Genomic DNA, 15,608 nt, shown 5'->3' on the forward strand with positions numbered 1-15,608 from the left:
AGAGCAAATGACAAATCTGGGGCCACAGGCAGAGACAGGAAGAGAAAGATTCTCAGGTTCAAAGGTAAGACATGAATTCAATTGTCACACAAGTCACTCATCAGCTGTTGGGACAGTGACTCCGTCTCTCTGTGCCTTGGTTTCCCCAACTGAGGAAGAGGAATGATAAACAGCTCTTAAGTCATTGGGTTACTGTAGGACTAAAAGCCATATAAAACACCATAACACCCAGCACAGCATGCGCATGCCCAATAAACCAAGGCCCGTCCCCCTCACACCTCACCTGGCTCAGATGTCTGCCTGAATGCCGCCTCCTATGAGGCCTTCCTGGACCTCCCAGCCACTCCCTGCCCCACTTTCCTTCCTTCAGAGCCCTTGTCCCCACCTGTCATTACTTTGTTCTAGTTAGTGGACACTTAGTGTCTGCCTCTCCCTATAAACCATCACCTCTGTCTTGGTCACCATGTCCCCAGCCCCAAGCATTGGGCCTGGCACCCAAAAGGTGCTGAGCAAATGCTTGCCAAATAAATGGAAAAAGTAACTGGACAGATAATTATCTCAGAAACAAAGACAAAATGGTCCCAGGGACTCCGGGGGAGGAGGACACCTTTAAGTGTTTCCACGGAGGAGACTCCCTTCTCTTTCCTACCCCAACTCACACATTCTCAGTTGTGCCACCTTGGACAGGTCCCTTCCCCTCTCTGAGCCTATCTGCTTGGCAGGAAAATGCCCATCACCAAAGCCACAGCCTCCAAGAGGCAGCCAGGGTAATTCAACTGGCAAGCAGCCAGCAGTGTCTCCAGCTTTCACTCTGGACACCCACTTTTCTCCCTGGTGAAATCACCAGGCTGTGGGACAACTGCCTAAGATTGGGAGGTATGAATGTGTTTCGTCAACTCTCCTGTCCTAAGCAAACACTGGTTGGGGCTCCCAGCTAGCCTCAGTGGTCAATCCCACTAAATGGGTCTGTGGTTAACATAATCAGCCTTCTTGGGCAGAGAGAAGGATCCAGCAAGTCCATCTGAGCCAAGGCCTTGGAGTGGCACTTTCCCCATCGTAAGGACCGAACTCACACACGCTGTTGTTACTATTCCTCGAGGCTCGTCTCTGGCCTCCTGCCCCCACATCCCCCAGCCTACTCCCTTGTTTTCTGACTTGTGAATGGCTTCCTCCCTCCTCCCTGTAAGCCTTTAGTCCTCCTAGCCTTGTGATCCATGAAGTGGCTGTTCCTCACCTATGACATCTCCCAGAGTCCTTTGGGCACAGCTCTGTCCACAGCACTCCTGCACCAGGCCACCCAGACCACCAGCAGAGCCCTCAACCTGCTTTTTCCCAACCTTCTTCAGATGGGCTCAGGGTGAAGTCCCCTAACTTTGGCTTCCAAATTATGAAACTGTGTGCAAGTCACTTAACTCTGGCATTGGGGGTACCTGAACTTGGGGCCAGGCAAGGAGTCATCAGGCAGGGCTCAGGACTGGGGAAAGAGGCTAGGATCACAAGAGGCTCTCGACGCCAAGCTTTCCTCAGAGACCTAGGGGTCAGACCCAACTCTGAAACTGGCTTCACCTCATTCCTTGAGCACTAACCCCACTTCTTGTGGGCCGCAGTTTACTTTTATAAAATGGGTATTACACCTTCCCTGGAGTGTTTCTGGAGATTATATCCAGATGTGAGCGTGGAAAGGGCTCCAAGACAGTGCTCAAGAAAAGGAAGCCTGGGGTCACCATGTGGCTGGGCGGCTCCCCTCTCACCTTGGAGCAGCAGCCACCAGCCAACTCTCAGTGATAAAGAGGAGAGTGGGATAGGGAAGATGCATTTCTGAATCATGACCTCCCCACCCACAGCAGGACTGAGCCCCCTCCCTCCCTGGCATCGGGCTCCCAGCCTTTGCCCTTGAGCCCAGGTGCTGCTGCTGGTACTTGACTGACTTGGTGGGCCCAGGGATCCAACCAGTCACCCGCCCAGCCAGGACAGAGAGGAGACCTGCTGGGGAGTGGGAGGGACAATGGAGGCCCAGGACCAAAGTGAGATTTTCTGTGCCCAGTGCCCGTCCAGCCCCCGTGCCACAAACAAAAGGTTGGGGTTAGAGGGGTGGAGTTTGCCTGGCCCCTCAGCTCCTTGACTGTAGGAGCTGTTATCTCTGCCCCCCTTATCCGAGGCTCCCACAGCAAAAGCACATCCAGGCCCCCAGAGGGAAAAGGAGGGGAAAAGCATGTCCTCTTCTAAAACCACCATACCAGCAGCTGTCTCCTTACCCCAGGCTGTCCCAGGCCCTTGGCAAACCACTCTCTGAGGCACCCATCTGACCCCACCCCTGAATTCCTAGGACAGGGGAACCCCAAACCATTTTCGTACCGTTAGGGATGTAACAAAAGTCTGTTCCATGGCTCTAAAAACTGGCCTATCGTACCCACCTGTGCCAAGGTTGTTGGGAGGCTTACATGCAATGCATTAGGTCCAGGACTTACTGGACACCCGACCCCTGGTAGGCACTCACCACACTCTCGCTACACTGAAGACTGGTTGCCAAATGCCAGGAACCTCCCAGCAAAAAATAATAACAAGAGCAAACGCTTATATAATACCTCCTGTGTGCCAGGCCCGGCGGGATGCCGAACGTGTACCCACACTAAGCCCTCCGTGTCCATCCTCAGCTCTCAGGAGTGCTGCCCAGGGCTGGAAGGGCCGTGGGGGTGCAGTGCAGAGGGGTAGGAGGGTATCAGGGGGCAGAGAAGCAGAAGACTCGCCAGAGGTCCCTTCTGTCCCAGGGAATCAGAGACAGTGGTCCCAGGTTCAAACCGGGCTCAGCCACCACGAGCAAGCACGTAAGGCTGGAACTTGGGTGTCCACACCTGGGCAAAGAAGGCAAGCTGGTAAACCTCCCGCCCCAAGGAAGGGGAAAGGAAATGTAGGAACCCTTCCCCCACCTCCCTCCACCTGGCCCAGCTTCTCCCCTCCCGCAGGCCAGGGACACACAAACACAAGCTCGCCCACACACCCAGGCTCCTCTTAAAATAAATATATACACACAAAGTATTTTTTAAACAGCCCGCCCAACTACACTCACCAAAAAGACTCTGCCCCAACTTGGGCTCAACAGAACCAAGACCTGTACCCTCTTCTCCTACATAATGTGGCCTACTGGCCCGATCCCCAAACACTGTACAGAGGTCACAGAGACCCCCCTGAACCCAAGCCTGGCACTCGGGACCAGCCGGCGGCCCCAGACCTCTCCCCAAGCAGGGTTCCCAGTCACTCCTCCTCAGCACCCAAGGGCGCTGAGTCACTCTGAGAGGCTGACCCAGCACTCCTCTGCCTCCCCCCCACAAGCCTGGCACCCCCATCTCCAAGCACAGACCATGGAGGGAGTAGCAGAGGAGGGGAGGAAAAAGAAACAGCTGTAACACCCCCCCCCAACCACCAAAAATGCCAAAATTAACAGGCCCCCCCCAACACAAAAAACCCCCCCCCCCCCCGACTCGAGGAAAGCAAATATAAAATCATAGAAATCAAAAATAAAGAAAAAAAAATCAAAAGCCAACTACTGCCCCCAAAAGGCCTTTAACCATTCTAAAATTAAAAAAAAAAAAAAGTTTATTAAAGGGTTCTTAATGCTTGAAACGGAAAAGATTCCCAAATATACAGACGCCTCTTTTCTCATAGAAATAGATTATTTTTTATAATACAAAAAAAAAAAAAAAGACCAAAAAACAACAACAACAACAACAACACAACATCAACAACCCCGTAGGAACATCTTTGAGCGATTACTCAGGGCCCGGCTGACAGTTACACGTGGGTTGCGTCAGTCCCGTGTACACACGCGTTCAGCCATGTTTAAACCGATTGCATCAACTTCGAAACCGGCCCGCCCGCCGGCGCCTGGAGAGGAGGCAGGGGGAGAGGCAGAGTTTATCATTCATCTGTACACATAGACATTTCTTCTTTAAATAACACCACGGGCGGGCGCCCCATCTGCATGTGCGGTTGGTTTGGACAAAAATATAGATATATATATAATAAAATATTAAAATTACCGACGAGCTCCCCGCGCTGCCAAGTGCCCCAGTGCCAAAGTTTTGCCGGCGCCACCAGGGGCGGGGGCGGGAGCGCGGGCGCTTCCCGGAGTCTCCGCGGCCGCGGCGCGCCCGGCAGCGCGGAGGCCGGCCGGCAGGGGGACGCGCGCGGGGGCCGCGCTAGCAGTGGCCGGAGGAGGCGAGCAGGGGCTCGGGCAGCTGCTTGAACAAGTTCCGCAGGGTGCTGAGCTCGCGCGACAGCTGCTCCACCTTCTTCTGGAGCCGCTCGTTCTCGGCCGTGAGCTCCAGGACCTTGTGCTGCGTCTCCAGGTTGCGCATCTTGGCCTTGTCGCGGCTCTTGCGCACCGCGATGTTGTTGCGCTCGCGCCGGATCTTATACTCGTCGCTGTGCTTGTCCACTGTCTTCTTGGCCTTGCTCTTGACCTGCGAGGGCGCCGGCGCCGCCCCCGCATAGCAGGCGGCCGGGGGCGCCTTGGCGTCGGCGGGGCTCGGCGTGCCGGGCGGGCTGGACGACGAGGACGTGGACAGGCTCCCGCTGCTGCCGCTCGGCACCGCCTGGTAGCCGAGGTAGGCGCGCAGCGCGTACGGGAAGCCAGCCGCCATGCCTGCGGCACCGCCGCCCGGCGCTCCGGCCTCCTCCTTCCGCTTGCAGTCCGCGGGCTCGAAGCCCGGCTCCGCCTTGAGCTCGGCGGGCTGCGGCGGCGGCGGTGGGGGCGGCGGGTGCAGGGGCGCGAAGCAGCCGGGGTGTAGTGCGCCCTTGGCGGCCCCCAGGCGCCCCAGGCTCACGTAGCCGTACTCGGATGCCTTCTTGCAGTTCTTGCCCCCGTAGTCGTCGGAGAAGAGGTCGGAGAGGAAGTCGTGGTGCTGCCCGGAGGAGGCGGGCGCGGGGGCGGGCGCGGGCGGAGCCGCCTCGAAGGTGTCCGTGGCTGTGGCCGGCGCCGGGGCCTGCGGCGCGCCCAGCGGCTCCAGGTACGGGCTGAAGTCGATGGCGCGCTCGTGGTCGCCGATGCTACCCAGCTCGCCGGCGGGGGGGCGCGGCCCGGGTCTGGCCGCGGGGGGCGCCGCGGGGGCCGCCTTGCCGGCGTACGCAGCAGCCAAGCAGTCCGCCTCGTAGTAGAAGTTGGCCACTTCCATGGATTTAAAGGCAGGCGGCGGCGGCAGGGGCAGACATGCTGGGTCCCAGGCCACCAGGCGTTGCATGAACGCGGGTGCCCGGGGAGGGGGCCTGGGGCTGCCCGCTCCGGCCGGCCCGCAGGTGGCGCGGCCTCCTGGCTCCGAACTGTCGCCGCTGTGTCGCTGCTTGCTGCTGCTGCCGCCGGGGTGGCCGCTACTAGTGCGGGGGCTGACGGCTGGACCCTCGCGTGGGTCCTCTTCCCGGTCCCGTGCGCGGCTCTGACTCGCTAAAGTTTCTCCGGAGCCCGGTTATTTATAAAGGCGGCCCATGGCAACGGCTGCGTCACGCTGGCAGCCTCCCCGGCCCCTCCCGCCGCCGCCGGGACGCGGTGTGGCAGCCCGAGACCCCCGGGAGGGCGTCGGCTGGGCACGGCGGCCAGACCCGAGAGCAGGAGTGCGCCTTCGGGGGTCGGTGGGCCCCAGGGGGCGGCCTTACGCCCCCTGCCCACCCCCACCCGGCCGCCGCGGGATTGGAAGCGAAAGGGGGAGGCGCGACCCCGCCCCCGGACCGCCCCCTCTGGGCTGGAGGCTGTACTGGAGGGGGAGGCGAATCCGGGGAGGGGGCAACGCGATCGCCTTCCCCCACCCAAAACACGGCCGCCGCCCGCCCCCTGCTGGAGGAGGCCGTGGCTTCAGGATCCGCGGTGCCCAGTCCGGACGCCCCACGGAGAAGACGCTCGCATGCCGGATCGCGGAGACCCCAGACCCCCCCGCCCCCGCTCTGGCTCCTGGAGAGGTGACCCCGGGCGCGGCCCCGCCCCCAAACTTGCCCCTATCCCCAGCTCTCGGAAGGAGGGGATTCCACGCCGATGGAGACTCCCCTCCTAAAGCCCCGTCCAATACAGGGACCCTGGTCGGGGGGCATAATGGGCTGTTCAAGGGAGCACTCCACCCGGGTCTCTGCTGCTGCGACTGCGCCCCTCCCCTAGCCACGCCCATCGGACCCGCCCTCTCCGTTAGACTACACCTGGGTCTTCTCTGGCCCCACCCGACCCGGACCCGGGCCCAGGAGGTGGAAGGGGGCGGGGGTGCTAGAATCTGCCACACGATGTGACCTTGGGCGAGTCACTTCGCTTCTCCAAGCTCCGTCCATGAAGGTGCCGTTACGGTTATTAACTGTGTTACTGTCTACGCCACAGATTCCCAAACATAAGGCTTCATTTTTAAGTCCACTCTGGGAGGCACATCAGAAAGAAGCCACCGCCCCACACACACACAGGGTAAGAAGCAGCCCCGGTGGGGGGCTACTAAGACACTCAGGGTCACAGGGCCTCGTTGCCCCCCACCCTCCAGTCTCCAGAGCTCTTGTCAGGGCACCCTAAGGACCTATTTGCCAACCTGAGACCAAAAAACCTATTTCTGAGGCTGGGGTGGGGGTGTCAAGCCAGACCCCACCGAGAGCCATGCAGGAGAGAGAAGGGATTTCCCCCATTGTTACCAAGTCCCCACTTTGTACTGAGGGTGGGCCTGGCCCCAGGGTTCACTTTTCCACCCTGGCGGGAGGATGCTTCTGCTACTCCTGGTACACAGATGGGAAGACAGGCGGTGGCCCATCCTGGATTGGAACAGTGGGCTGCGTGGGCTCAGGGGGCCCCTCGCCCTCTCCAACCCCATTCCTAGGCCATTTGGGCAGCTCCCTGGGCCCACCCCTCTGCCACTCCCAGCCCAGGCTGCCCAGGCAGGAGCTCCCAGCCTGCCTGGGGATAACCCCCGGCCCACTGACCCCAGCCCTGGCCCTGGCGGGCAGGCAGGCATTGCTCAACCTTCAGTGTTATCTGCTGAGCTGGGGTGACCTCCGCCCCAGAGAGCTGGAGAAATGACATCTCCAAGCGCCCTTGGGGGGTGGCTGGAGCAGGGAAGAACAGGATGAAACACTGACCGTGCCCACTGGCTTTCGGGGCCTTCCCAGCAGCCTCTGGGGCAGGGAGGGATCTGAGGCCCCTGGGCTACTCAGCCAGGCCTTCCAAGCGGCAAAGTGGGACGCTCAGAGCTCAGCAAAGTGGGACACTCACACCACCTCCAAGAGGCCCTCCTGGCCCCACCTGCAAGTGAATTTCCTTCCCAACCTGTCACCAGCTACCATTATCCTACTTGTCCAGTCTACCTCAGTCTCCACCCCTGCAAAAGCCTGCCCATTCCATGAGGGCTAGCCTGTGAATACTGGACCTCCTTGCCTGGGCATGACCAAAATTTACCAGTGGTGAATGCATCTGCTGTTCCCTCTGGACCAAGAACTCTGTTCCCCTAGCTCTGCCCAAGACAACTCCTCAGGGTTCAGCCCAAAGGTTACCTCCAAGAAGCCCTTCCCACCGAAAGTCACAGACCCTCAGTGGCTTCTTTCACGTTCCTGTATTCTCTTTACAATCAAAATTGTCTCCATTATGCACATGGCTTTCTGTCCCCACTGTCCTCTCCCCATACCATCCCCATTAGGGATTTTTGTTTAGTTCATTGCTGTGCCCCATGCCTAGAACAGTGCCTGACACAGGAAAAATACTCAATGTATGAGGAAGCGGAGAAAGTCCATGTGCTGGGCTGTGTAACCTTGGGCAAGATGGTTTCCCTCTCTGGGCCTCAGCAGCACCCCCTCCCCAACACACACACACACCTATCAGGGTTCTGGGGAGACTGCAGTGAGATCGGGGGTTCTGAAGCTCATTAGAGGATTTGCTGTGTGTCCTCAAGCGTCTTCCACCCTCTCTGATCCACATTTTAAGCTCTCTGCTTGTATTAACTCATTTAACCCTCTTGATAACTTACAGGAAGCAGATCCTGTTACCTCCACTTTACAAATGAGGAAACTGAGGCCAACGTCACATTTAAGGGGGGGAAAGGACTAAAGCCTTTCCAGGCTCACCTTCCCCCTTTGGATTTATAATAAATCATAATGGGTCTGGGGATGTGAACCCCATTTTCTGAGTGGAAGAACTGAGACCCAGAGGAGGCTGCCCCGGGGTCACACAGTGAGTGGAGGGGCAACCCAATCCTGGTGACCGGCCCCCAAGAACCAGACTCTCCCTACCAGGGTCTTGTTTGGTTGGCATCCAGGATGGACTTTACCCACCAGACACTGAGCCTTTTGCTGCCCGCCCTTCCCTGCTCCAGATTCCCCACTCTGGCGTGACGGAGAAGTCCACGGCCACCGCAGTGCCACCCCCGGTGCGGGCACAGAAGCTGTGTGCTCAGGTGACGTAAGGCCTGTGTTTACAAGCCTCGTTGCTCAACAGGCCCTGCCCGCTGCCGCACCGTGAACACTCACCCTCCCCTCCAAGGAGGGTCTGATGGGCACGGAACCACTAGGGCCCAGGGGCCACCAGCACGCCCCGTGGCTCTGTGCCAGGGACAGGCCAGAACCCAGGTTCCACCTGACATCACCCACAATGCCCTCTCCCAGCTACCATCCCACCTAAGTGTCTGTAGGAGCCTGGGGTGGGAGAAGGTCTCAACTCGGGAGCCAGGAGTCAAATCCAACCTAGAAATATGTTCAGCGTGACTCTCTGGTGTTTTGCTTTATTGTGTGTTTTTTTTTTTTCTAATGAATTTATTGCTAACATTTAAAAATCAGGAGACTTCACATCAAAATTCCAATTTTCAGCTTCTCTTTTAAAACCAGAACCCGTGGGCTGGGCCTATGTGGCTGTAAGTGTGGGCAGGAGCCAGGCGGGGGCTGTGGAGGAACAGGATCTTTCCTACCCGGATACACCCTCCTCTGCCCCCAAACTGCTTTCAAAATCCCTTCTCCCAGCCTCTACAGCTTCTCCTCGGCCCCATTTTCAGGAGGAGAAAACCAAGGCAACTTGCCCAAAGGGAGTCCCAGTGTCGCTCCCTTGATGGAGAACGGTTAAAGGTGTTCGCAGTGGGTAGAAATCAGCTGGCGGGTAGAAACATAAGTCTGAAAAAGAAACCATCAGAGATGGTCTCTAGTGGATCTGGAATGGGGGGCTTGGTTCCTGTTCTGCACCCTCCTGGCTGGGGACACTCCAGTGTGTCCTCTCGACCTCAGTCCCTGGTCTGTAGAGTGGGGTGATAATATCCCTCTGTCTTGGGCCTTCTGAGCCAGCAGTTGCCCCTCCCACTGGCCCACAATGACACATGGGAGTGCATCTCCTCAGCCTCCCAGAGGGCCTGACCCTGGTCAGTCATGGAAGCCTCACAAAGTAGGCTGATGGGAAACAGGTCCAGAAAGGGTTCAGACCTTCCCCGAGATCACAGGGAACCAGTAAAAGAGCCAGACTGAAAAGCCAGACCCCTGATTCCCAGACTTTCCCCACGACACCTCCTCTTTAAAGTTCACTTTCCCCATTTACCAATTGGGGCTGAAATTAGATCCCTGAGGGCTGTCAAACCAAATATCCTGGGACCCAGAGTTTTGGAGTCCTGGGAGACCGTCAGGGCCTGCTGGTGAAACTTGTCTGTGCATATGCTGCCACCATGTGGCGGGCTCTGGGAATGCAGGAGTGATTTAAGTAAATCTTGTTGCTTTGGGATACCAAAGTCCGCATTTGGGCTAGGACAGATACCCACAGGACAGAAGCAGGCTACTGAAAGAAATTAAAATGTCCAACGGACCAATGTCTACAGACAAAAAGTGCTCATTTTCACTTAGTCATTCATCAGATATTTTTTGGCACCTACAGTGGCTTGTGCCCTAGAACAAGACAGAGCGATTCCTATTTTCATGATGTTGACGTTCCCCTTGGAGAAGACAAACAAGAAACAAGGTCAATGAGTAACATATACATTGTGTTAGATCATGGTAAATACCCTGGAGAAAAATACAGCAAAGGAAGGGAATGGGGGGGTGGATTTTAATTTTACATTAGGGACGTCGGGGGAGGCCTCCCTGAGGTGACATTGGAGCAAAAACATGAACACAGATAGCTGTGGGGAGGGTGGGCCCCGCAGGGGGAACATCACGTGCCTGGCCCATGCAGTTGCTGTAGGTGAAGTAGATGAACAGTAGGAAGAAAAGAAATAGTGGGGGCCAGGGGTGCCTGGGTGGCTCAGTCCATTAAGCGTCTGACTTCAGCTCAGGTCATCTTGGATCCTGGGGTGAAGTCCAGCATCGGGTTCCCCACTCAGCAGGGAGTCTGCTTGTCCCTCTCTCTCTGCCCCTCCCCCTGCTTGTAATCTCTCTCTCTCTCTCAAATAAATAAATAATTTTTTTAAAGGAAGAAAGAAATAGTGGGGGCCATATCATGCAGGGTTTTGTGGGGCACTAAACAGACTTTGGCTTTTACTCCAGGTTAGCTGGGAGCCATGGAGAGTTCTGAACAGAAGAGGAACAGGATCTGACTTGGGTTCTAACGGAATCCCTCTGGCTGCAAGTGGGGGGTAGGGGGTGGATGCTACTAGCAGTCAAGGCCAAAGCGGGGAGCCCAAGGAGGAAGTAACCACAGTCCATGCAAGCAGCTGATGGGACACTCCCCCAGCAGGGTGGCTGTGGAGGTGGTGAGAGAAGGGGTCAGGTTCCGAATCTTTTTTTGAAAGTAGAACTTCAGGATTTGCTGATAGATTCAATTATGAGACAGCCACACTCCACATGCACCGCTCCATGGCCATTTAAAAGGATACAGTATTTGACTACCCAAAGCACAGACCCCCACAAGAAAGAAGTAGATAAATCAGACGATGTCAAAATTAAAAACTTTTGTGCAGCAGAGGGAAAAATCAACAGAGTCGTAAGTCAGCCCTGAGGAATGGGAGAAAATACTTGCAAATCATGTATCTGATAGGTTAATATCCAGAATATGTAAGAAACTTCCTACAACTCAACAACAGAAGAACAACCCAATTAAAAATGGGGGGAGGACTTGAAATCGACATTTCCATTTCTCCAAAGAAGATATGTGAATGGCTAATAAGCACATGAAAAGATGTTCAACGTCACGGATCATTAGGGAGACACAAATCCAAGCCACCACGAAAGACCACCCCACACCCACTGGGATGGCTACTCTCCAGAAAAATAGGAAATAACAAGTGTTGGTGAAGATACGGAGAAAATGTCGGTGTGAATGCAAACTGGTGTAGCCACTGTTGGAAACAGTATGGCGGTTCCTCAAAAAAATTAAAAATAGAACTACCATAGGATCCGGTAATTCCACTTCTAGCTGTAGGTCCCAAAAGAACTGGAAGCAGGGTTTTGAGGACACGCATGCACACCCATGCTCATGACAGCGTTATTCACAACAGCCAAAAAGGTCGAAGCAACCCAAGCGTCCATCAATATATAAATGGATAAGCAAAATACGGGCTCTACATACGACAATTATTCAGCCTTTAAAGGGAAATTCAGAGATACTACAACATGGATAAGCCTTGAGGACGCAAAGCTAAGTGAAATATACCAGGCACAAAAGTACAAATACTGTATGAGTCCACTTACATGAGTTCCTGACAGCAGTCACACTCATAAAGACGGAAAGTAGCATGGTGGATGCCAGGGGCCAGGGGCCAGAGGGGTGGGGGGTTGTTTAATGGGGAAAGAGTTTCCATTTGGGGTGATGAGAAGCTTCTGGAGACGGATGTTGGTGAAGGCTGCACTACAGTGAGAATGTACTTAATGGCACTGAACTGTGCATTTAAAAATAATTAAAATGGTCAATTTCATGTTATCTGAATTTTACCACAATTTAAAAAATAAATTAATAAAAAGGACAGGGCAGATCTTCAGATGTCAACATGGAAACGTACCCAAGGGCCCAATGAAGTAAAAGAAGGATGTGGCGAAGCAGGATCCTGGTCGAGTTATGTTTGTCTTGAAAATATTGGCCATTAGTTAAAGAAAAAATGTTTTTCATTATACGTAGAGTTGATGGTGCGAGAAAACAAACACTCTTACAAACGTCTAGTGGCCGTGTTAAATGGTCGAACCTCTAGTTGTAATTTGGCCCAGAAACGTCGCTGAGCCCAGAAAGGCTGAGCATTTATACTACAGAGATACTCACAGCTGCATCGAGAAAAATGGACATGGTCATAGCAGGAGCTTGTGGACAGCATCAGGGGCGCCCATCACTGGGGAACACTATGTTGCTGCTGGGGCTGAGTGATGAGGGAGAGGACCTAGGGAGAAGATCTGGACCCGCAATGTCCCATAGAACTTTCTGGGACGATGGCAATGTCCTACATCTGTGCTGTGTCATATGGGAGCTACAAGCCACCCGTGGCCAGGGAGCCCTTGAGGCTAGTATGTGATGGAGAAAATGAATTTTTTATTTTATTCCATTTTAATTACATTTAAATAGCCTCTGTGTTTAGTGGGTACTCCACTGAACAACACACATCTAGAACCAAGATCTGGGAGTAGACCATTCAAGAGGAGAAGGCCAAGGGTGGGCCGGGAGGTGTGGTATGCAAACCCCACAGAATTAAGAGGAGATGCAGGAATTCACTCCTGCGTGTGTTTGAGGAGGCTTCTCCCAATGGAAGGGCCACCAGAAACTGGCAACCAGGGGCAGCCTAGGGCACGGGGTGCTCTGAATACTGTTGTGTGATAATACCCCCCGGAACTTAGTGGCTTAACACAATCGCCATTTGGTTTGCTCCCCATCCTGTGGGTCAGAAATCTGGGCAACTTCTCTCTGCTCCAGGGCCGGCTGCTGGCTGGAATGTTCAAGGTGACTCCCTGACCCCTGTGTGTGACACCTCAGCTAGGATGGCCCCGGTGGCTGATGGCCAGCTGGGGCATATATCTGCCAGCTTAGTCCTCAGTCCCTCTGTTCTGCATCATGTAGTCTCTCCCTCCCACCGTGGTCCTCCCGGCACAGTAGCCACATATCTTATACAGTAGCTGGCTTCCCCCAGAGCAAAAATGAAAGATGCCAGGCCTTCTTTAGGCTTAAGTCCCAAACCGGCCTCACCATTCATCCTATTGGTGGGAGCCACTAAAGTCAGTCTTCTGCAGGAAGAGGGCTGGGGGCTGATGTGGGAGGTGGGAGGAAGCCCTACATTTTTTTCTTTCTAACTTTAACCCACTGAGCCACCCAGGCACCCCTTTTCTTTCTAACTTTAAAATGTTCACAACGGATATGTGTTACCGTATTTGTTTTGAGTTTAGAAAGCCATACGTTGCATGGTCCTGCCTCCACAACTTGGCCTGTGCTGTTCCCTCTGCCTCAACACCCTTCCTTTCCACCTGCAGCTGAGACGATGCCTAGAGAAACCTTCCCCAAATGCCCAAGTCAAATGACTCCCTGTTGGCTCTGCACTCCCCACCTTTATGCCTCTAGGATCTCATTCTGCCCCTCCTGGAGTTAGTTTTGGGTAATCTGACTCTCCCGGCAGCCCCTTCAGGTCAACCCAATCTAGGTCATGTCTGTACACACATACACACACACTGAGTAGGTGCTCGGTGAATTCCCGGCCCAAACACTTGCCTGACCCACCATCTCCCCACCCCACTGGGCCTTTGCCCGCATCTGTGGGTGCACTGTCCAGAATCACCACCAGGTGGCAGTCGAGCCCAGCCTCCAACCTCCCCAGCGCCTTTCTGAACCGAGAAAGCCCCGCAGGTTGGAAAGCTGAGAGGGCGTGGCTCTGTGGGTTAAACCTCTGCCTTTTGCTCAGTTCATGGTCTCAGGATCTTGGAATCGAGCCCCGCATTGGACTCTCTGCTCAGCAGGGAGCCTGCTTCCCCCCCTCTCTCTCTGCCTGCCTCTGCCTACTTGTGATCTCTCTCTCTCTCTCTCTCTCTGTCAAACAAATAAAAAAAAAAGAAGAAGAAAAGAAAGCTGAGAGGTCACTGAAGGCCAGGGCAGGGAGTCCCAAGCCCAGCTTTGAGGATAAATTACCCATCCCAATTGTCCATGCCCATGCTCAACTTCAAAACTTGCCTCCCTCTCAAGCAAGCGGGCTTTAAGACGTACCAGCAAACAGGGACCCACCTACAAAATCTTGCACCAAGAGAAAGATACCAGACACAAAAGAATGTACCCCGCTAGCTTCCTTTTGTATGAAAATATTTTTTCCAGGGGAGAGAGATCTATTCAAGTTCCTTGGCCATTTCTGAATCAGGTTCTTTATGCTTGTGCTTTTGAACTTTGCTTAATTTAAAAATTCCTTTCTCAGGGAGCCTGGGTGGCTCAGTGGGTTAAAGCCTCTGCCTTCGGCTCAGGTCATGGTCCCAGGGTCCTGGGATTGAGCCCCACATTGGGCTCTCTGCTCCATAGGGAGCCTGCTTCCTCCTCTCTCCCTCTCTGCCTGCCACTCTGCCTACTTGTGATCTCTGTCTGTCGAATAGATAAATAAAATCTTTAAAAAAAAAAAAAAGTCCTTTCTCACCTCTGGCATTAAGTCACTTTCTATTCTACTCTACTAATGCGAGAGTGCTTTTTTGGAGTAAAGTATATATAATATTTATCATTTTAAAATTTGTAAGAGTACGATGTAGTGGCGTTAATTACATTCACAGTATTTTGTACATAATCACCACTATCAATACCCAAAACCTTTCCATCATCCCCAACACACACTCTGTCCCTACTAAACAATACCTCCCCATACTCCCTTGCTTCAGTTTCTAGCAGTCACTGTTCTACTTTCTGTCTCTATGAATCTGCCTATTATTGTTCTTCTGTGTCTGGCTTATTTCCCTTAGCATAACACTTGTGGGATCTCTCCATGTCGTAGCATGTGTCAAAATCTCTTTCCTTTTTTTAAAGATTTTATTTAGAGAGAGAGAGAGAGAGTGTGTGTGTGTGTGTACGTGCATGCAGGGGGAGAGGGAGAGAGAAAATTTCAACCCAACTCCACACTAAGCACAGAGCCTGACATGACCCATGAGATCACGACCTGAGCCAAAACCATGAGTCAGATGCCTAACCAACTGAGTCACTCAGACTCCCCTAGATTAATTACTGGAGAAACATCAAGTAGCTATGATGTGGGAGATGGAGAATCTTATCCAGGCTCTGAGATACACCAAGCCCTGAGTCCTGCCCTCATGGGGCTTACAGTCTAGTGTCAGGGCAGGTCGGGGGAGACAACAAACACGCGTATGGGATCATTTCAGGTACTGATAATACGATAAAGGAAAATAAAGCGGGAGCTCGATCTGTGTTGGTGGCAGCATTCTTAGAGGGCATGTCTGAGGAGGTCTGAGAAGAGGCCAGAAGGAGCCGCATCTGGTGTATACAGACTGCATGTAAAATCCCAGCGGAAGATCCTGACACATAGTAAATGCTCAACTAACAGTGGCTCACAACTCTATCCTACCGATGTGTTTCTGGGTTTGCTGAGTGGCACAGCCCCTGGGCTACCGTCACATTTCCTCCTCCCTTGCTCCCTCCAGTTTAGAGGTGGCAGTGACTTCTGCTGAGAAACTCCAAGCTTTTTCACACCTTCTTTTTTGACTTCTGGGCTCCTCCACCATCCCTGTCACCAATTCCTTATGGGAAA

The 15,608-nt window shown here is 54.1% G+C and overlaps 1 protein-coding gene across 1 annotated transcript; it reads right to left on the minus strand.

The window, feature by feature from the left end:
- Nucleotides 1–3,686: 3,686 nt before the first annotated feature.
- On the minus strand, nt 3,687–5,608 carry CEBPB (CCAAT enhancer binding protein beta). Its single transcript, XM_032878986.1, has one exon. It carries the CDS (start codon nt 5,235–5,237, stop codon nt 4,197–4,199), a length of 1,041 nt encoding a protein of 346 aa, XP_032734877.1. The 5' UTR covers nt 5,238–5,608; the 3' UTR covers nt 3,687–4,196.
- Between the last annotated feature and the right edge of the window lie 10,000 nt (nt 5,609–15,608).

The sequence above is a fragment of the Lontra canadensis genome, unplaced genomic scaffold, assembly GCF_010015895.1.
Source record: "Lontra canadensis isolate GAN:19392208 unplaced genomic scaffold, GSC_riverotter_1.0 scaffold65, whole genome shotgun sequence".
Taxonomy (NCBI): Eukaryota; Metazoa; Chordata; class Mammalia; order Carnivora; family Mustelidae; genus Lontra; species Lontra canadensis.